Source organism: Poecilia reticulata, chromosome 3, assembly GCF_904066995.2.
Source record: "Poecilia reticulata chromosome 3, P_reticulata-male-v2, whole genome shotgun sequence".
In the NCBI taxonomy this organism is placed as follows: domain Eukaryota; kingdom Metazoa; phylum Chordata; class Actinopteri; order Cyprinodontiformes; family Poeciliidae; genus Poecilia; species Poecilia reticulata.
The window spans coordinates 21,897,304-21,920,677 of NC_088832.1; the positions used below are offsets into that span (position 1 = coordinate 21,897,304).

At 39.8% G+C, this 23,374-nt stretch overlaps 2 protein-coding genes across 6 annotated transcripts in view; one reads left to right on the forward strand and one right to left on the reverse strand.

Annotated features, from left to right (window-relative positions):
• elp4 (elongator acetyltransferase complex subunit 4) overlaps positions 1-6,872 on the reverse strand; it is a 59,683-nt gene extending 52,811 nt beyond the window's left edge. For all 5 annotated transcript variants that reach the window (XR_014086925.1, XM_081605244.1, XM_081605243.1 and 2 more), the window contains exons 1-2: positions 6,647-6,872; positions 6,011-6,046 (exon numbers count right to left, since the gene is read on the reverse strand). Coding sequence is in view for 4 of the 5 variants with exons in the window: in XM_081605244.1 (XP_081461370.1) it covers positions 6,011-6,046; positions 6,647-6,857 (247 nt within the window). In the remaining variant the exon portion in view is untranslated. The remainder of the gene's footprint in view (positions 1-6,010; positions 6,047-6,646) is intronic.
• Positions 6,873-8,579: 1,707 nt separating this feature from the next.
• Positions 8,580-21,672, forward strand: immp1l (inner mitochondrial membrane peptidase subunit 1). Its single transcript, XM_081605246.1, is given in 7 exon segments — positions 8,580-8,632; positions 8,634-8,724; positions 14,291-14,401; positions 14,498-14,586; positions 15,869-15,995; positions 20,862-20,972; positions 21,518-21,672. Coding segments are annotated over 7 exon segments (669 nt in total). The 3' UTR covers positions 21,605-21,672.
• The last annotated feature ends 1,702 nt before the right edge of the window (positions 21,673-23,374 follow it).

Below are 23,374 nucleotides of genomic sequence, written 5' to 3' on the forward strand. Positions count from 1 at the left end.
GTCAATGTAAAAATTCACATCTTCACCCCGCATGACAAAATATTATAGTATCCCTGTCCACTTTCACCAATAATGTCCCAAACTGGCTGCGCAGAGATAAGGGCAAGTGGAAGACACCTGCCTTAAGCATTTACCTGGCTCTTCCCGCACAACAGAAAGATACCTTGGTGGTCAGGGCAACTGCCAAGAAGAGAAAGAGTGTGAGGAAGATGGCAGTTGTCATCAAAACAGCTCCTGACACCTGGTTGCTTTGAATCTCTCCATTTTTGGTTGGATTCTAATGGCAGTGGCATCCTTTTCACCTCTGTACTATGAGGGTCATTCGCATAAACTCTTCTTGAACTTCCGACAAAGTTATATTTTTAGAAGGCAAATCCCAGAAGAAATCACATGACAGCATGTAAGAAGTCTGTCTGAGCCATTAAAAGGAGAGGTAAAATCCTATAAATGTTAAAAATTACCTACACAAAGGTAGTCTTTGTATAGGCTTTCAACATGACAGCCCCCCTAGCCCCTCGTCAGCATCATCATTATTATAGTCAACAGAGGAGGGCACATAGCTCTACCCAGTATGCCACTGGTGTTTCCTGTCACCATCACTATTTTGTTAAGATTCCATAGGCCTTTCCTCACAATGGCAAACAGTGGGCACACGGACAAAGACAACAGTGACAGCTGAGGCAATGGGCATACAGCTGACAGCTTGGGAATGACATCCTGATGTGTCATCCTCGGACATTTGGAGAATTTCCCCAACCTCCCTCCCACGTTCCCCGAGCCGCGTCCTCACCTACGGACTTCGGATGGCCCAGGAAATTCCACGGCTCTTCAATTTGTTGTCGGCGGGGCTCCCTGTTCTCTTATTGATGGGTTTTTAGGTCAGCAGGCCTTTGTGGCTTTCAGCAGGCCCCACAAAGACTCCCAGATGGGCCCTCTCAAGATGGGGCCTATTGTGGTTGTGTTTCTATGGGAGCCTTACAAATGAAACCTCCAGGAGTCATTAGGCTGTTGAGGCAGGGGGTATTTGGAGGGGGCTGGAGGTGGTGGGGTGTAGGAGCAACAGGGGGTAGGGGGCGGTTGTGTCTTTGAGGTAGATCGGTCACTCTGGACAGTCATAGGATGATTCCCTTCACTTTTTTGCTTCTTTTTTTGCTCTTTTCTGACTAAGGTTGCATAAAAGCAGGATGTCTGTGCTTCATTTGCCTTCAGACAAGGATGTGGGAGTGCAAGTCTCATGAATCATATCTGCTAGAGCTGCAGGGCAAAGAGACAAAAGATCTAGGTCAGATGTTTTCCTCTTATATGTCTTAGGTCCATGAGATATTATCTTTAAGTTACAGTATAAAAAAAGTGAAGGGAATAAAAACCGATTAGAAATACATTTTACAAATTGTTCCCACTATAAACTCTGCTAATGCCGTTTCACTTCAGTAATGTTTATTTTGACAAACTTAACTCTCAACAAAAGTCACCCGGACGGTTCAGTTTAGTACAATATACAACCCATCTCAATACAAATGAGGGATTTCCTAAAGTCGAGGTCAATGATTCAAACTGGACTTTTCAATACTTAATAACAGCAGCTTTCTATGGACTACTCTGCTGTCTTTTTGTTATTTTTTATTGGGTTTTTTTTTTTTTAGATGAACCAATATTTCATACGCTGACTGCAATTCTGAACAGTTCCTTTAGTTACTACACACTCTACCTACGCTCACTGTCACATCCCTGTAACATTATGTTGTTTTCATACTGATTCATCAATCATAGCCTTAAACAAATATTTGACAAGGATTCCCAAGATCAGATGTGATTAGAAATCAACAGCTTACAGAAAACTGAATTTCTATTTTTTTTTTTATGCATCAAAACATAAAATCACAAAGGCATCAAAAAAGTGCATCAAAAGCTCAAAAATGTAATCTTGATGCACTTTGCAAATTAAGTAAAATATTTGGGAAATATGCTTTGGTGCATATGTGCAGCTAATGCTCCTTCATTTATTGAGGGATTCAAAACTACTGGTTCTACCAAATATTCTGAATTTCTTCCTTTTTATGCATTTTAACCCTTAAGAAAAAAAACAGCAAAATGTCTAAATCAGAATCGGAATATTAGATTAGAAAACAGCTGCCTGGTGAATTTCTAATTAAAACTAACATTTAATTTCTTTTTAAAAAACAATTGCAAATCCTTTTGTTAATGTCCGTACACTGCTAAACAATCTGTAAGCCATCTCTGTGTTGCTCATAGAACTGAAATAAAATAACGCAAAAGAGCTTGAAGTCACTGAATAAGGTGGCATTTAAATCAAAGAAGCATTAATTTAACAAAGGAATAAAACCATAAATGGTCAACATAATACAGACTAGGCAGCTTTGTTTCTCCACTTGCAGAAACACAAGAGATCCTTAGACAGTGGCCATACTGAAGAGATCCCCCCTCTGGGTGACAAATCAGGACAGACAGCTCAAGACACTTCAAAGGCAGACAATGACCAGTCTGATAATTTTATGTCTGTGTCTCACAAACAGGCCATCACGGCTAAAGGGGCAGACTGCAGCAGACGACACAACACAAACAAACACACACTCCAAACTCCCCACACTCCGCCCCACTCCACCCAGGAAAAAACACACACACATCGTGCACATATGCCACTCTTTCAGAGACAAACACAAGAGAGTGCTCAACGCACACACACACGCATTTCACCTTTACTGTGTCTCTCATTACCAGATGAAACCAACCGTACATTGATTCACAAAATGGAAGGGAAGAACGCATTAGTGTGTAATCACTGACTCCTGCATCGATTGGGGGGATGAATTAAAGGGCAAAGCAATATCATCAGTTGGTATAGGCCTTGGCTACACACAAATTACAGCTTCAAGGGGAAACATGACTACCTTAACCTCACTGTCCACCAGTGCATATAGCCTAGCCTACAATGAATGATAATAATAATAATAACACAGTGGAAGACATTTAAGCCCCTAGAAAACCCACTTGCGATTTATGTTATTCTGAAAACTTCTATAAAACATCTGCAGAGGAGCATATTAATGAACAAGCAACCAAAAAGTGTGAACACCTGGGAATCTAACGGGAGACCTTCAGCTTATTAGTCCATTTGTCAGTCTGCTTGAGAGTAACACACTTACCGCAGAGCCTGTGGATGATTCCTAAATCGTTGCCAATTTAGGTTGCAGGAATTGAGCCAATGTGTTGCTGAGGTTTTAAAGACTTTTATGAAAATGAATATGTATCAAAGTATCATCACAGAGAAAGCTATAAGGGGCTACAAAAAGGAGAGCAGAAAGCAATTCAAACAATATGAAAAAGTAATTGCCCCCTAGGCCTTATAACAGGTTGTGCCACTCTTGGATCAACATCTGCCATCAAGCATTTGCAATAACTGCTGAAAAAATTGTTTGTCCCCTGTTTTCTGCTATTGTCGATGACAACGGAGGGTTTTGGGCCTGAACATTCTGTTTAAGAGGATACAACAGCATCTTCATGAGATTTTTGGATAAATCATTCCAAAACCTATTATCTTTTTTTGAGCCGCAAAGAGGTGGACTTGCTGATGTGCTTCTGATCACTGGTATGAAAAATGACTTAAGGGGCCAAAGTTTAAGATCACAAACTTGTTGTCAAACACTCTTCTTCACAATATTAAGAATTTATGGTTTTGTTGATTACGTAAAGCCATGCAAGTCCAGAAGTAGCAAAGCATGCTCTAACCACGACACTGCCATTACCATCATGCTTTTCAGTAAGTCTCATGTTCTTTTTCTAAAAACCGTGTTACGTTTTGTGCCAAATGTAATGGAACACACGACTTCTGAAATGTTCTACTTTTGTAGCATCAGTGTGCAGAATATTTTCCCAAAGATTTTGGGGATCATCAAGATGGTTTTGATTGCAAATGTTACAGAAGTCTTTATTTAATTTTTTGGCCCTAATGATCTTTATTTTATGATGAAGTGACAGGAAACTGGGTCGTGAAAGAGGGAGAAGGCAAGTGGCAAAGGTCATCAGACCAGAACTTGAACCTGTGTCGGTTGCATCAAGGACTGAGGCCGCTGTACAAGAGTCACTCAAAGAAATCTTTAAGTTATGAAATTCTCTAATTGGATACCATTTTTGCTCGGTCACAGTTTCACCACTGTTCTGTTTTTCCTTACCATATTTTCCATACTATAAGGCACATAGAATAGACGCTTCAGTTTGGGTTGCCAGTTTGTTCCGTACTCTATTATTACACATCCACATTGTAAAGAAGTGGTCCTAAAGTGCTTTATATAGTAGGCTGCCCCAGTCGTTGTTTCACTCACGGTGTTGGTGTTGCGATATTGTGCCCAACTGCTTTCTGGGTAACACAGACCAACCGACACGCTGCTGCCGCAGTCTCTATCTCTCTTCCCCCGCCTCTGCGCCCCCCTTGGCTTTAAATGTATTATCAAACTGACAACTATCCCAGCACCGCACACTTCTTCTTCTACGGGGGAAAATGAAGTCGGCGGCTGCTTACCGTAGTTGCTAGAAGTGTTGTGGCTCAATATTGGTCCATATATAAGGCGCACCAGATTATAAGGTGCACTGTTGGCTTTTAAGGAAATCGAAGGTTTTTAGGTGCACCTTATAGTGCGGAAAATATGGTACTTTTTGTTTAATTCCACTCACTGTGGTTTAATGGAGTCTGAAAGTCTTAAAAATTACCTTGTGACCCTGTTCAAACGAACACATTTCAATGCTTTTACTATCCATTCTTGGGTTTCTTATCAAGAATGGTTAAGAAATCCATTCTTATACATTTGCTGAATTATAAAATTAATTTAATTTTTTCTTATGATTTCGAATTTCTATTAAACTCCATGTGTTTTCATCCTCAAATTAGCAAATTGTTCGTGTACTAATGTGCATATCCTCTGTCTGTGATAGACTGCTTATTGTTTTTACTATAAGGATCTATCACACCTTAGTCATAAAACTCTTTTCAAACAACCAAGTGTAACACAAAGGGCCAGGATGAAACGTGAACCAACAACATAATGTCTACTTAATGTATGTCCAGCTCCAGTCTCAGTGTCATTACGGTTTTAAAATGTGTCTGCACCAACACACCTGACTCAAATGGTCTAACCCTTCCTCAACATGTTAAAATTTTGCAGAGGTTCTGCTAGTGAACCATCATTTGATTGAAAAGAGAAGAAGAACAAAAACATGCAAGATATTGTCACTTGAGAACTGGTTTACTTGAGTAATGTGTAAGCAGTGAAATGGCATTATTTGCAATGATAATAAATTCATTCAACTAATTCCAAAGTTTAGAATAGTCCAAGGTCCAGACATAATTTCACTTGATATTAATATTAAAATGTGTGTTAATACCTGCAAACTGGAGAGTTGACATTAAAAATGTCAGTCTGTAGATACAAAAGTCTTACTATTTACACTACAGTGAGATTAAGTTCTACAAAACATCCATTCAGTGGACGTCAAAACAAATGCAAGCAGTACTTTATATGTTTCCCTGGTTAAAAAAATTAAAATCATGTATATTTTACTTTTATGTCCTTCACAATGTCGGTCTATCATATAAAATTAATTAAGATACACATTAAGGCATACATGTCATTTTTAACATTTCAGGTACGGAAAGAGATCCTAAATGTTCATACGGTTGTACGGTAAAGGATATTTCTATTTATACTCTGTTCCTTCTTTGGTGTGAGTAGCCTATTTCACTTCCAGCTAAAAAAAATCTATATAAATTATTGCAAATACTTAACAGTCCAAAGACAAACACATTTATAGCTCATGTTTATTTGAAGTGCTAAGTGAAGGTTTTATCTTTTTAAAATGCCTTGAATAAAGCTAAAAATGTTTTTAAAAAATCTACAACAGGCTAAGAAATACACATTGTTTCCAGGAATAAGAAACATAATGTGTAGACTGTAGACAATACATTGTCTGCTTGAAAAATGTAAAGAGAAAGACTCACCAATGAGAAGCACTGTACCAACTGCTAATCCACCACCTGTAGGGAAGGAAAAATATAAAATTATTAATATCTTTCTTTCTATATGCAGACATAATCAGAAAAATCACATTTCAATTCTGACTTGTACGAATATTATTGTCGCCAAAAAAATATATATCTAAACAAAAGTGAGGGACTGGATGCGGTCTTGATTAAGTTATTCAACAGTATAACATCTGACATTTGTGGTTTTATGTACTTTTATTGCTGTTGTTGTTTTCATTGTTACGTCCTTTTTATTGTTGTACTGCAGTTTTTGCCCCTGCTTCCATGATAAATTTTTCCTATGGGAGACTAATAAATTATCTATCTATAAAAACCTCCATAAGAAGGGTTTTAAAAAATATTGCATGACACTAGTTTGGAGAGAGAAATACCTCAATGAAACCTTTTTTATTATTATTTAACAAAAAAAAAGCTCTGCAAGAGATAGGGATAATGCAATACGAACACTTTTGGTTCCGACAAAGATCCATATTAATGCTTTTAACTCGTGATGTGTTGAAAATGTGAAGGTATGTTTGCAGTTGAGTGTATTCACTCTACCCAACATTGCATTATAACGACTTTTAGCCTATGCAGCAGCGGGACACTGACCGAGCAGGTAGTCCAGCGACGTGACACCAGTCGAAACTAAGAGCTGTCCGTTTTGGACCGAAGGTCTCGTCCCGGGTATGGAGATCAATTTACTTCTTGTTTTCTTCTGAAAGCTCGTACAATTAACCTGAAAACGGTCACCAGAGGTTTTACCCACACTGTTCACGGGAGCTGCCATATTGCTACTGGTGACGTCAATGTTGTGGAGCATGTTATCCAATCAAAGAAAAGTCTGGGGCAGGTCGACCAATCACAATCTTGTTTGTTACTTTGCTGTTTCAGGAAGCTGTCAAGGGGAAACTGGAATTGTTATTGTGAGTGCATGGTCGCACTCAGCGTTGAGCTGTAATCAGAAAAGATCCACAGATATCTGTAAGTTTACAGCTGCTGCTGCAAGTTTATCAATATTTGCTTTAAATTATGTTGAGTTTATGCGTTCGTGGCAATTCCTGGAATCTAGTCAGGGCTTAAAAGTGGCTTCTCACTGCAGGTTTTGAACAGAAAATAGTCATTTTCGGATAGTACTTAAAAGATTTTGGTAATCTGTGTTTATTTTATAGAGAGTCCATTAACAGGTAAAAGAAACAGAAAATTGAAAAATGTTTTAGAGGATTTCAGAACAATTCGATTTAAGAAAAAAACGTTTTGATTTGGGATATTCGCCCAGAAAATGGTTTATTATTGTTGTTTGTAGTAAATTATTTTTAATGAAGTAGGTAAAGTAGGCACTACAAAGAAGAATAAATATTGATGCCAAATACCTTGCTTTTAAAGTAAAATATGCCTATTTTGAAACAGGAATTTTAGAAGACACAAGAAAACATAAAATATGGGGAGATTCACAGGTAGACTTTATGGTGTGCTTTGGATCATTTGGAGTAGCCCAAGTTTCTTTGAGCCTAAGGTCAGCTCATGTCCAGACTTTGTTGTCCATAATATTCTTGTAAAGAACAGAATGTATGAGCTGCATGTCACTCAGGTCCTAACGTAACCTCCAACACACTTAACACCTCCATGTTTTACAGTCAGAATGATGTTCTTTTTTTCTGAAATGTTTCTAGTTGTACCCCAAATGTACTGCGACATGCATCTTCCATAAAATCTGCACCCCTCTCTCACATCAACGGACAAAAAATGTATTTTAATCTCCTGTGCATCACAGCTGGCACTGTGGTTTTCTGACATGCAAAGGGCTTGATTTTGTCAATTATTGTTTCTCATTTGTTCTTTAATGTGTTTAGAAAAGAACGGTATTAACATGTTTTAGATCTATTAGTTTATTTAATGTTGTTGAACAGTTTTTTGAAGAGATTTTTGGTTTCCACAGGTCTGACAGTCAACAGACCTAATTTAAGCTCTCAAAAACATATTTAATCACATTCAATTTATGTTTTACACAAGTGACAGTCATGTTTTTGTATTTACACCCTGTTTGATAGGAAATTTAGTTTGAGGACCTGAAGCATTTAAGTATAACAAGCAAAAAACAGAAAAAATCTCTAAGGAGACAACTACTGAGCTGAGCTGATAATGAGGTATGCAGCAATACATTTATGTTAAACATCAAAACTTCATTCATCAACCTCTTGGTGAAATATATTAGAACACTTCTAATCCTCCGCTTGTGTTTTTGGTTTTCTTAGACAGATTCCAAGGACATAGTTTTGGAGAGGAGGGCCTCAGGTTTTGGAACTTTGGGGTCTCATCTTTGATTTTTTGGCAGATGATGCGGTTCTGTTGGCATGTTTAGATCGGGACTGTCTTTACTGTTCTCTGGAGTAGTCTGCAGCCGAGTGCAAGGTGCCTGAGACGAGAGTATCTTGGTGTCTTATCCTTGAGTGATGGTTGAATGGAGAAGGAAATAAGAAAATGGGAAGACAGACTGAGACCTTGTATGCGGTAAGGTGGGTGCTGTTCCAGTCTGCTGAGCCACATGCAAAGCTCCCGACTTACTGGTTCATCTCTGTCCTTGACCTCACAGATGGTAATGGATCTTGAGAAAGAGAACAAAGTCCCGGATACAAGCAGCTGAAATAAGCTTTCTCTGTCGGGTGGCTGGGCTCATCTTTAGAGATGGGGTGAGCAGCTCCGTGTTCTGGGGTAGAGCTGGGAATAGAGCTGCTGTTCTTTTGCATCAAAAGGAGTCAGCAGAGGTTGTTCGGGCATCCAGTCAAGATGTCTTTTGGGTGCTTCACTTTGGAGGTTTTTTTCAGGCACCTGAGCTAATAATTGGCAGACACAGATCTCACTGGAGAGACTATGTATCTCTTTTGGCCTGGACATGCTCAGCCTGAAATGGAGAGTATTTAACTGCATGTTGGACCTGCTACCATCATGATCCGATCGCGAGTGAGCTAAAGATAATGGCTTAATGGATTGAAATTCATTGAAGGTTTTACTTAGTGTAAGACAATGAACAGATCTTGTATCTATTTCTACAATAGTATCAAAAAACAAAAAGCCACGAAGATTATTATGCATAAAATTACTTTTATTTATTCTTAGACCTCCAAAATATACTATTTAGGACAACCACTGTACAATTTGAACATTACATAGTCCACTAACATTTCTTTTGGAGTCGAGACTGATCAGTGACATCCTTAAGACAGCTGTAAAAAGCTTTGTGTAGCAGAGAGGCCAGAGGCCATGTAGGATCGCAGGATGCTGTGATTCTCCCGAGGAAGCAATCGCCCAACTGCTCACTTTACAAACGCTCTCAGCAGAGACAGTCCTGCTGTTTTGACAGCGCTGTTGAGACTTATGCATGTTGACAGGAGGCCAAGGGAATATATCATGACTGACAACGCCGGGCATTGTGGAGAGACTATACGAGCAAAATAAGATGCTCTAACCGGCCTGAAGAGGAGATTTGGCTTCAGCAGAACAATAAATGCAGGGATTTCTGCTAATCTGCACAGTATTGAGACTGATTAACAAATCTCTGCTGGACTTTTACTGTGCAGAAATATGTTTAGTGTCTCCACAACAGGCTCGAGTAATTGTACAAAAATAACACACCTTTTCAAATCAGGATCTAGCTGTTTTCTACTCTTATTATGTCAGCTGCTGTATCTGATTGAGCTAAATAATAGCAGCAGTCATAACATGTCAGACCTTTTCCTGGTCTGACTGTTTTGCTTTCTGCAATGTTGCTCTGTCATCAGTGTGGAATTGCTGTAAGGAGTGCTAACTTTTTGCGTCCAGAGGATGCCAGATTATTATCAGCATGCACCAAATTTGTTTTGTTAACACTGAAAGAAAAGCAATAGTCTAACAGGGCAGGCACAATAAGCACAGGGCAGGTTTTGTTTTCAGTTAATTTTATCCAACGATTTCCCCCGACCCCCCTTTTTTTTCATTTATTCTGTGTCCCATATCTTGAATTGCTTCAGCCTGGTTTTCTCAGATGTTTTTGTTTGAGTCATATGATGTTTTGACATATTCAAACACATCCAGAAACAATCGAAATACAAAACATGTTCTCTCGTAGAATTGAAAAAAAAAATTTGCAGTCCAAAAATTGTGGGTGAGCTAAGATGTCTTTCACTAGTCAGTATTAAAAAATAGCAGCTAGTGTTGAGCTCGGGGCCGTGGATAACCCAAACTCCTTTGTAAATCTGATACAAGCACAGATAAGATCTCTGAATTCTTTCAACACAGAGCCAGCACCACACAATCTCTTGTGGTCAATACAATAAGGCTTAGTGACTGACTTTCCACTGAATGTAATTGGCTGGGGACTGTGTCAGCCCGCACTTCCTTTCACTTCGCAGCAGTTGTATTCATATCACTTGGCTATTATTTGCTCTGACTGACCCTTTGATTGTAGGTATAAACCCTGAGCTCCTCAAATAGCAACCTCGCTCAGCTGTTTCACGGCTGCGTTGCCGTTAGCAACAATACAAAGAGCAATATGGAGATCAGCCTTTTCAATTAAACCTTTGATAGAAGGCAGGATCCGGAGGGACGGGGATTTTGTACAGACACTGTCCTGGGACTTTTACATCTGTCACTCCCCATCCAGCCAGGTGTCTGTGTTTAATTCTTCAGGATTAACTGTGATTGCAGTGATAGTTGAAACAACTTGCCCTCACCCTTACCCCCCTCCCCACACACACACACACAGACACCCCTTGTTGCCAAAGCTCCTCCTTTTTATATCTCACATTAAGATCAAATCAAGCCATGCGCAACAGGACTCATTCCCCACCCTCCCCTGCCTTCTGCTGTCCAGAGAAAGACATCAGAGGTGGGATTCGTCCCCACTCTGGTGTGGCTGCTTCTCCAGACTCCCTTCCATCTGTGATCCTCGGGGAGAAGAAGAATATCTGACAAGGGGCTCATAAGCCTCTTAGCCCCCCTGTTGCCCAGTTCTCTCTCAGCCCATGTTTTCCTAATTTAGTTGTGTAAGAAGTCCGCTGCAAGGCCCTTGTGTGCTGTTTGGATTGAAATTCGCATTGTGGTCCTAATAGACTGGTCATGTATATCAATTAACACTACTCACTCATGGCAGGGTCAAACCTCTCGAGACCAGTAGAGGTAATTCTTTCTGACTATTTCCTTATGGCTTCAATGATGTGCGTTTAATTAGGTATCACTTTTGGTGGGTTATTGACTATGTTTCATTTTAAGTTCTTGCAGTAGTTTTTGTTTTTAGCTTTACGAAGAATTGCACTGGAAAACACAGTTGGGTCCAATCAGTTGGCCTGTAGATTTTCCATTCATCATCTCTGGTGTTTGATTGACTAATACGTTAGTGAAAATTTAGATTTTGTGGCCTGTTCATCGATTTAATCAAAGCTAATAAGTATTGACTCTATCAAGTGAACCCCAGTGCATGTTTTGCTTTGTAGTTAATGTTGGTTAGATAAAATCTCAACAGGCATTTCAAACCTCAAAGAAAACCAGCAATTGATAAATGAGTAAAATTAAGACTTACTTGTGTGGATCTAACATTCACCAATTCAAGTCATAATATGAAGCCTTTTCCTTATAAATATCATAGAACTGGACTCTCATACATTGATATCAAACACTTCCAGTTAATTCACAATTTAAGTTTAGCGGCAGCAACTTCCAAACTGCTCAATTTTTTCTCCTTCCTGCTTTTCTATATGCAGGTATCTCTTTGTTCACCTTAACGCAAATGACAGAAAAACACCAATTATTTTCTATCCTCAAATATTTTTAATCCCTCTTAATGGAGCAAATTATTTCTCAGCATTTTCGCAAAATGGGCATTTAACATTGGGCATTAAAAACATTCTGATGATTCGTCTAGTTTTGATTGCTTGAATGAGTGAATTTGGGTTCCCTCAATAAGAGGATCACAAAGTCAAACACACAATGATATAATTCCATCTGCAACTATTCATTTGAAATGGCCCTCTCATCCTGACTGTAGCGCTGCGAGGTGACAGCGGGAGGCCAGCGGTCACAGATGGTTCTGCAGGGAAGGCTCCTTTGACTTTCTTCTCCTGTTGTTGTTTTCTCATGAACATGTTTGCCCTGTAATCCAGGATTAGCAGAGAGATTTTGTGTTAGTTTACAGCTGTAATACAACATGCGATTAATACCCTTTGCCCATCCAACATCACACACACACACACACACACACACACGCACACACACACACACACACACACACACACACACACACACACACACACACACACACAAACACATGCAGGGGGGTATTCGAGCTGAAAGATAGCATTGGTTGCTTGATTCTTTGCCTGAGGGAAATTAGATCTAATAGATATTTAATTAGAAGTCTCTGTGTATGTCCACCTCACTCTGAGTCCCAAGAGTAACTTCAGCTCATATGTTACTCTGTCTATGTAACATACAGGTGATGCTTTTGTCCGTGGATATGAACACACACAAACGCACACTATCAGTGACAGAGGGGGACTCAGAAAACCAGGCGGCTGCATATGGACACTTGATATCAGTCAGTGGCCGTGTGATCTGGTTATGCAAAGTCTCCTAATCCTTACCTATGATGAATGCATGCTGGAATGGAGGGGAGGGGGCGTGATGAAATAGAGATATGAGGGCAGCTGTATGGGAGGCTGTCCACTGTGCTCTGTGAATGAGTGCTAACAAAGATTCCTGATCCCTAGTCTAGCAGAAGGAGGTGAACACTGGAGATCATGTCTAAGAGTGCATTGCAGTACCACAGAGATGGAAATTCAGGTGAAGCAAGCTGAGAGTAAGAGGAAGAGGCATGAACATGCTGCCTTATAGCGCAGAACAGAGATTCACATTAACCTTCAGTCCACTTTCTTGCCAACAGAGGAATTAGAGGGCCAGAGGTGTTATTGTACCAGCTGTGGAAGTACTGAGTTTGCAGAAGAAATAGGAGTATGCAGGAAGTGCAAAGGGGGCCTTTCTTTAGGGTTCCATGCAGGGTATCTATATATCCTCCTTCACCTGCTTGAGCCCTGCTATTCACAGTGTTTTCTGGAAAGCGCAGGGTTGTCTGGGGTGACAGCGGAACAGAGGGAAGAAGTTGTGGGGAAGTGAGAGGATGGAGTCTATCTTTTTGGGATCAAAAAGGATGGCGAATAGGCCAAAAAGACACATGAAAGAAAAGATGGAGAGTTTAATAGTTGAAATTCGGTTGGAATGAATGAGAGGGACCTGTGCGTATAACAGAGAGAGAGAGAGAAGAGTGGCGGGGGTAATGGGATTAGGGGCAACACCTTTGGCAGGACCCACAGAGCCACCTGACACCCGGTCTGTTGGGAACCTGGGGAGAAACAGGGGGTGGGGGTGGTGGGGTAAGGGAGAAATTGGGGGTCCTAATCCTTGTCCATCTTTGGGAAGTCATTCCCAGAGCTCTGAGGATTTGGGACTTTGGTTTCCGCTCTGCTTGCTTTGGTTAATAATACCCTGGGAGGGAGAGGAGACATGGCGAGAGAAAGAAGGAAAGAGACAGAAGGAATAGAAGAGATGAAGAAAAAGATTTCTTTACCCTGTGGAGGGCTAGCAGGACAGCAGCCTGAGAAAAAAGAAAGTGACTGAAGCAAGCGCTAACATCTAAGCCCAGCCGTATACAGTTCCTGTTTGTGTATGTGCAGGTGTGCAAGAGCTTTTCTACATATAGAGCCTGCTGGACAGTGTGTAAATACTGGCTTGCTTTCTTCAGTTCATCCCGTGGGTTGAGTAAAAGTCAATAACCCAAAAGTGGTTGTGATGTTTGCTCAGAAGACCTATTCCTTGTGTGTTTAAATGACAGTGTTTGCAAGGCTGCTGTAAGTGTGCCCGGGTGTTTTTGTGTTTCTATGGTGCCGACAGGAGCTGATAACAGCTCTAATGATCATGGCAGCACAGTCAGGGACGTGGCTGTAGACGGGGCAAGGCTGCCTGGCTGGACGTGTCACAGTTTCTGTGTTTGTCCATCACCTGAGCTCAAGGTGTTGATAGGTCCATCGTCCACAGGGTCAAAGTGCGGGACAGTTTTCTGGTGTGAACTGGCCACTCAGCCCCTGAGAATGAAACACTAAAGAATGTGCCATCTTGGCGGTAGGCCAACTGTGACAACCTTGTCCACACCTCCAGAAATGAAACTCCTCACAGCTTTAGTTTTTTTTTTTTTTTTTTTTAAAGAAATTTTGTAACTGTTCTCTTCCTTAGGTGGAGATGTTCCGTCATATGCTGGGGAAAACCCTGGGCCTCTTGGGTTACACCATCCAGTACGGTTGCATTGCACACTGTGCCTTCGAATACATTGGCGAGTTTGTGGTGGTTCGTATTTACAAGTTTACATCACTGATGCCCCTTTTTCCACACGTTTTTCTACGCAAAATAATAACCTTTTTTTTTGTTTTTGTCTTCATTCAGTGTTCTGGTCCTTCTATGGAGCCCACAATTGTAAACCACGATGTTGTGTTCTCTGAGCGTATGAGTCGTCATCTATTTAAAATAGAAAAGTAAGTAGGATGGATCAGAGATTCTGTTTGCTTCACTGAAAGGTTTGGGTCTGGTATCTATCTTGATCAAACCTTTTGACTCTGACCTCCCATCCCCAAAAACTCTTTGCTCTTGTGCCTGTTTCAGCTGGCTTGTGGAATTTTGTGATCTAACTAAAATAACATCTTCTTTATAAAAACAAAATATGCAAGTTTCTCAAAAGAATGTGTTTTATTTACCTTAATATTGTAATGCTACCATTGTTTATATGAAGGTCGTCTACCACTGTATTTGACTCTTAGATTTCTCTAACCAAGAAAGGCAAGGAAATGAGGTGGCAGAACCATACAGCTCGAGAGGAAGTGGTTCCAAAAAAGTAAATAAACTCCAAAATAGACATTAGCTTTACTGTTCTTGGACAGCAGTGTTGATATTTCTCTCCAACTAGTCCACTTCCACTACATGGTTTTTGTAGCTGCATCTTGCTGTGTCAGATAAACGTTTGAGGAACGTTCATCTGACACAGAGGAAATATTTATGTGGTTCTTCAGTAAATATTGTTAAATGCATAAAAACTTTGTATGGAAATTGCACCGTCGTTGTCCATAGAGGCTGTGACAGTTTGTGGGAACCCCAGAGGGTTGAAGGGTGACGTATACTGAAGCGGTAGGGGCGTCCTCAAGGTGTCCCTCGTCGTTGTGTTAAAGATGTGTACAAAACCAAACAGTCCACAACCATGCAACTATGTGTCGACTGGGTTAAGTATGTGGGAGCGTTTAAGTGTTCAAATTAGACCTTCGATATGATCTTCCTCTTTACATTTGAGAATTATACTTATAATTGATTAGTTCTAGGGTTTTAATTCACTTTAAAACCAGCTTGTTATAAGAAACAAGCTGGTTCATTTAAACTCTTAGTCACAAAATAGTGTAACTTACGGTTAACTATTTATCTTGCTTATTTGCTTTGTTTATTAGTTAGTTACACTTAATTAGGCTTGATTTGTTATCTTTCTTTAGCCCATTAATAATACAGACTGCTGGATTAACATTAAACGTGACTTCTTCTGATTGGTTAGATATTCCATGCTTGCTCTTTCATATTTATTATAACATTTTATTTATAAACTATTTTGCTGATTTGATTTTGATAAGTAGTGAGATTGGATTGTTTCTGGCTTGTTTCTTTGAAATTTGCACATATCTGCTAGAGCTGGTTTTGCAAATATAACTGATAGTATTCGAGTGACTGTGTCATGCATTGTGTGTCATTACATGAATATTTGCATTTATTTGTTTTCAGGGGGGACATAGTAATTGCAAAAAGTCCATTCGACCCACAAATGAACATTTGTAAAAGGGTTATTGGACTGGAGGGGGATAAGATCTGCACCAGTTCTCCGTCAGATTTGTTCAAGACCCACACATATGTGAGTATCTATTTACGTGTTAGACACTGTCTTCCCGCAAACAAGCACAATTCAGAGTTTTTCCCAAAAATGAGGAAAAGGTACAGTTAAATAGAGAGTGAATGAAAAATGTGTTTAGTACAAAACACTTGATAGTTTCTCTCACCCTAAAATGAATGCTTATGCATAATGCAAAACTGTGTCTGAGTCGTTCTCTGTGTGACTATCGCAGTCTATAGGCTTTCAGAGTTGTTTACATTTTAGACCATGCACATCCATTTTATGTCAGTGGTCAAAATATCAGCTTTTGACAACACCTATATTTCCTAAGAATGGTGATAAAACCAGAGAATGAACAGGGTTTCTGCTGCCAAAACCACTGTCATTGCTTTTCTATTACTGCTCCCCCCACCCCCCCAACACCCACAGCTCAGACCCGCAATCTCTCTGAAGCCTGTTAGAGTTAGTGCCAGCCGAATGGACAGACTGATGGGTGGGAGGAGGGTTATCTGAGTGTGTGTTTGTGTGTGTGTGTACGCATGTGTTTGTGTGTGTGTGCGTGTGTGTGAATGAGTATATGACAGTCCACAAACCAAAGGTTGTGTTTATGTTGCATCTCTTTGAATTTACTTTGTATTTTATAGACTATGGGCAAACGCCTGAATAAGTTCAGAAAAATATAGCACAAGGCCAGGCCTGCAAGTGACATTCATCAAATGACAAAGTAAATACTTACTTCTACTATCTTTACCTCCACATAGAAACGATTGAAAAGTGTATCATATTTCAGTGAAAATCTTTCCACTTTAAGTCATTTTAAAACTTTAAACTAATTTATTTTTCTGTTCAGGTAAACTTTTTCTTTGAACACCGTGAACACACTCTGACGCTGATGTTATGTTTTCCACTCCGTCTTTAAACCAGTTTCAAACAGAAGCAGGACTCTTATGATGTATTTATCAGCAACTTATATGTAGCTAAAGACTAGAAAAGTCCCCTTGAACTACCACAATGAAATTAATTTGCATCTATACCACATAAATAGCTAATTATTCATTTAAGTACTGTCTGTAATTATGGATAAAACAAACATCTGCAAGCTATAGTTGTTGGTGAAGCAAATTTTGTCATTGTGGGTAATAATGGGCAAAATTAACCCATTATCCTTAATGTATTATTGAACGCACTCACTTTTATAACCCTATTTTTTTTCACATCCCAAGACTGTATAATTAATTTGTGAATTTTAAAACATGTTTGTAGTGGCTTAAAGCTGCTACATTTCTAACTTCCTTCAGAAACTAGCTATGCTGCAGGGGAAGCTACCAAAAAAGTGCTGGTTTTAGCTGTACATATTTAACATAGCTTGTGCATAATTCCCTAAGATGCATTGTATTAAGGAAAAGCCGAGACATAGTATGATGTGTTTTGGGGTTCAAATCTGTGTTTGTAGGCTCTGATTTCAAAAGGATGCAAGCTCAGCTCACGATGGAGACAAAATACAAGTTAAAGCATGTTGTAGCTCACTGCTTCTTTACATGTATTATGCATCTTAGTAATAGCGTAATAGATACGTAAAGCATTTTAATGCCGTCTATCATCAAATTTGTGGTGTCGTGAATTTATGCATTTCAACTCCTAAGAATATATCAATATTGTTTACCAGCATCTAGTCTAACTGAGAAAATACCTCTTCATATAAATGTCCTGTAATATAGTTTTTTCCTCTAGTGCAGAGAATCTATGTCCCTGTGTCTGGTTATTATGTTGGTGTGAAACATTATATGTAGGCCTGTAAAGATGATTTTTGTAAGACAGTGTTAGACCCTGTCATCACCTCTTTTCTTGTTCAGACAGATAGGCAGACCTGTCTCCTCCACCCCCAGAGATCCAGCAATGTACTAATTGCTCTCTCACCTTTTCAGAATCATTTCTATTGTGTCAAAACAATACCGGTTGATCTCTAATGTTACACCAGGGGACAGAGAAAGACATGCGAGATGAAACGTCAGCCATACTTTCTGTTCTCTGCTGTAAAGTTAGACAGAGAGATATGGCTGGAGATGAGCTGAATATTTATACACACTGTATTAGTGGAAAGTAATTCCTCACCCCAATCATGTTAAAATAATGAACAGTGTAATGGCAAGGTTGTTAAACAGCCGTCCTCCACAGTGAAGAGAGCTCTGGCTTCAGCTCTGCTCGACACATCTCTGACAAGCGCACAATGCCTGGCATGGACCCAACCTGCTACCGCAAGACCGCTGCTGCCTTCCCCATCCATCCTGCCCGGCAGTCCACCGGCGGATTAAAGGAGCTCCATGTAGAAACACTTTCAGCCTGTGTTGAACTTGATATTTAGAAATGCTTGTCGAAATGTGTTCAAAGTCAAAAACAGACATTGATGTTCATTGAAGATGGATGACAAAGTACTTACTAATCTGCCTAATAACAGGGTTTTGTGTATCATTTTCTGAAAGAGAATACAAAAATAAGCATCTGAGTCCAGTTGTGTTTTCAATGCTGAAGTTTTCCTCTGGCATTTTTTTTCTCTTTTTGTGACTTTGTGAAGATAGTTTCTAGCTTTAGTTTCAATTTGCCATGATCTTAAAGGCCAAGTTTCAAAGATTTCTGTTTAATCACTTTTTAAATTACTGCCTGGTTCATCTTCCAAGTATGCTTGTATATACATTTTTGCTTAGATGGGAAAGTGTTACCAATTAATAGTTTATTAGATGAGATCCTTTGTTTAAATAATTCTAATTGGCTGAAAAATAAATCAAGAGAAATTACAATGATTGATCTTAATTAGACTAAAGAAAAAAAACACCTGGAATACAATTATTCAAACCGCTTTACCTTTTCCATATTTTGTTACACTGCAGGCTTATTCAAAATTTAATTAAATTAATCTCTTTCCTCATACCAAATATTACAATACGGATATTGCGAAAAGGCCCCTGATGGACTCTCAGATCATGAGAAACAAAAATAAAACCCTGGCACATCTCATCCCTGCAGTGAGGCATGATGGTGGTGGCATCATGTTATGGGGATGGTTTGCAGCAGTCGGACTAGTGAGGTTGGAAAAAAGATGGCTACAGCATTGTTCAGAGACATCCGGTATGAAAACCTGCTCCAGAGCACTCTTGACCTCAGACGGAGTTGACTGCTCATTTTAAATCAGCACAAGGACCCAAAGCACACTGCCAAGATGTCAAAAAAGTGACATGAGCACCGGTCTGGGAGTCCAGATTTGAATATCACTGAACATCTCTGGAGAGATCTGAAAATGGCCATAAATCATCCAACCTGAAGAAGATTGAGAATAACTGCAAAGAGGAACGGGCAAAACTGTCTAAAGATGGACAAATTAAGCTTGAGGCATCATATTCAAGAACAACACGAGACTGTAGTTGCTTCTAAAGGTGGATCAGCAAGGTATCCATCTTTGCTGATTTGTATACCTGCATAAGTACCTGTGAATACTTGTGTATTCACAGCCTTATATAAGGTTATGAATTTTTAAAAAAAAATTTAAAAACTACACAATAAAAGGAAAATTTTAAATGCGATAACACAATAGACCATTTAAATAAAATGTCTGTCTTCATCAAATGCCTGTGCTGGTACACCGAATGTGTATTGCTCTTGATGTGAGGTTGAGGCTGAAAATAATTTCAAAAAGAAGTGTTGGACAGGCCCTTGACATTTGTTGACCAAAAAGCTATGTTTTTTTTTATGGATAAACAGAATTAAGAATAAAAAATAATAATAAAAAAAGCCAAGTTATGATTTGGCAGATGATGATTTGGCAGATGACAAACAGTAGCGTTTCTTTTTCCTGTGCTTGGGAGCCAGCATATGTTACCATGTTAATGAGGTGTAATGGTGAGAATCCAGCATGTTGACATATGGTTCTCAGATGACTCCTTTAATGATATTCATTTGTGTCGTTGTTAGTCAGCGAGTTGTTTACCTCATGTTAGGTCAACGTGTCACTGGCTTGTGATTATGTCACATCATCTGTCTCAATTATCAAATATGAAATGAAATGCAGCGTCCCGCATTATGACTGGGGAGCAATCAGAGACCGGAGTGATAGGAGGAAGGAGCTGGAGAACAGGAAAAGCCATGACATCACTGCACTGCTAGTTTCCCCGTTTCCTTATTCGCGTTTTTCCCCTTTCTTCCAGAGGACTTTTGCCGTTAAAAAAAGTTGGGCAACACAAAAATAGACTCGTGGATTGTGATGCCCATTATGACAATATAATGTGTTGTTGATCCTGTCTGCACATATAGGGGGACAGCACACTTAATTAGGGCCTTGACAAGCCTACTCTCCTAAAGTGATGAGATTAATCATAATTGGTGTCACTGTGAATTAGAGCCTGCTTGGATGACTGCCCCACTGGCAGGTCGGACCGCGGTGGAGACCCTTGGACGCTGCTGCTAGCCGCAGCTTAGTTCGCTCCCTCTTTCTCCCTCTGTCCAGCTATCTCAGGCCCCTCTCTGGCTTTGCCCTCCCTGGGTACGAGGGGCGCAGATCTCAGCCAACAGCCTAATGACCCTGTTTGAAGTTCTCCTAAGTCTCCATCTCCCAACCCGGTTTGTTACCCATGACCCCTCTCCTACGACGACAGTGCGGTGATAAAGAGGGATCGGCAAGTTGACGTTAAGATACGCGAAGAGGGAGGGATAGCTGAGGGGACTCCATGTGGTGAACGGGACGAGGTTTACTTAGAGTTACACTACATTGTGAGAATAACTCACTTTTATGCAGTCTTGAGGGCGGGTGGGTGGGGGGGAATTTAATTCATGTTTTACTTTGGACAAGTGTACATGTTAATCATTTTGTCAATATTGTGTGTGTAATAATGATTTTAGGTTCCAATGGGCCATGTATGGCTGGAAGGGGATAACCTTAGGAATTCCACTGACTCAAGGAACTATGGCCCAATTCCATATGCCCTGATCCGAGGTCGTGTTTGCTGGAAGGTAACACACGAATTCAACTTTAAAAAGTACCTTGGTTTGTAAAACGTGCATAAAGCCTTGATGATCCATTTTCTTATCTCGGGTTGAAAATTAGCAAAGTGTTTGGAGTTGAGTCACTTTGCACTTATTGTTCTCCAATAAATCCCTCCATTATGACCAAGTACTAATCAGAGATTATAGTCAGTTGGAAGTTTGAAACAAGTGTGTGTGATTGGCCAAAGCCTGGACAGCATATTGTCTAGCTTTCCATTCTGCTATGTTGTCATGTCACCGGATGTCATCGCAACCATGACCCTGGAAATAGGTCAGGCAACCTTCTGTCCATCTGATTGGATGGCAGCACTCCACTGGAGGCCCTGCTACGACAGCTGATGAAATAACAGGATTTTTAATGAGGTCAAATGCATCATTAAAAGCTGTATTAGGGCGTGTGTCCAAGATGTGAAATAAAGTGTTTTTCTCCCTATAATGGCTTTATTTTTGTATTAATCAAATCTTATTTCTCCTTTAACTCCTTGTTATTCTGCTTTTTTTCCCCTTCACAGCTCTGGCCGCTGCATAGTTTTGGCACTCTGAGTGAAAGCCCAACCAAACGCATCATTAAAGCTCAGACGGACTCGGACTCGGATTGACAAACTCAATTGTTTACTTTTCTGTACTTAGTATAAACCTCTTTTTAATAAAATGGCTGCATAGCCAATTTTCTTGTTGTGATTTTTTTTTTTGCTTAATTGTGGTCAGACACGTTTTAAATGCAGGTTTTCTTTTCTTTTTGGCAAAAACACTTAGTGTTCATACATACTTGATAAATGGTACTGCTTTAGAAGTGCCGGAGCCCTTTGTCATCTGGGGCATACAGTGTACTTATGAGAGTGGTGAGCAGTGTGTAAAACTGAATTCCTGTGGAACAACACATGCAAGAATTTACACAGGTAAACCCGAGTCACGCAATCATCAATATGCCTCACAAATGGAGAATTACGACACAGATCTGTCGGTTTCAGATCTCATCCCACTTAGCATTGTGTAGATTTCTTTATATTTAATTGCTATGTAAAATACACCCAGTATACCAAGACTACATAATTATGCAGAAATGCTGTGCTCACTTTTCTACAAAACAATATATGTCAAAAAATTAATATCACGCTTACCCTGTCTTGGCATTATGATGAAACACACAAAGCCCCTTCTGCTTAATATTTTATTAAGGCAGAAAAAGCAGTTGGAAAATTTAACTATGCAATATTAATATGTACTTAGTAAATCCTGTCTTGCTACTGAATAAATTTTGTGTTGAACTTGGTAAAATATCTCCAGACCTTCTTCATATGTAGCTTTATAGATGTAATTCCTCATTGCCTATTTGTTGAAGGCATAGCCAAGACAAAGTCACTTTTTAAATTGTTCATATTTATGGGATTTTTCACCGAAAATGCAGGTCATGGGTTTAAAAAAGCAACAACTTGCTGAAAATATTTATATGACACATTTTTGTAAATAAAATGTTTACTTTATCCCTTAAAATCTTACAGTGACCAACATTAAACTCTTATGCTTTTTTTATATCCCAAAACATTAAATATCCATTTTTAAAACTATCCTGGTTGAGAGAGAGAGAAAGAAAAATACCACTTCACTACTACACATTTGCAAGTCTTGTTTCTCCTGCTCAGACCTTCCTGGGCATGGGGACACAGAGCGTTCACATACTGAGCTCAGCTGGTCATCCTCCGAGGCAGAGAGGGGACTCTTCTCTTTGAGCTCCCCGAGGGAAGTGAGTTCTGGGCAGCCGTGGGTCCCTGTCCAGCTGCTTCATCTGTCTGGAGGGAACCAGAGGGTCACAGACAAGGCTCTCTGTGACACTGAATTATCTGCCTGAGTGTGATTGTGCCTGCTGGGAGAGACACTCAAGATAATATGAGTGTGTGCTTATAAAAAAAAAAAAAACATTTTTTTTCAGGGATTTGCTTCCAGCGCATCTTCGTTCTCAAGGTTTTACATTCATCTGTTGCATGTCAACACTATTCTGCTGTTTAGCTGAAATGCTGACACAAGCAATCTCAGCACGTGCCCCTTAAATATACTTGCCTATAGAGGGAGCCATGGCTGTTTACTGTAGTAACTCCTAGTGGAGTTCAAGGAACGATAAGGTTGGGGATTCAGACCACCATTGGTCTAATAGGACATGTTTGTCATTCCCCCGGGACAGAGCCCTACCCTGGGGAGAGTTTGACTGTATTAGAGTAAAAAATAATACTGTAAACTGTTAAATATATTTTGCGTTGTAGCTCTTCACAATACTATGAGTTGAACCAAAGTTCTGAGGAAATGACAGAGGTGTAGATCAGTCTGATGCTGAGTGGGCACAAAGCCGGGAGTGAGGCTGGAGGAGGTAGACA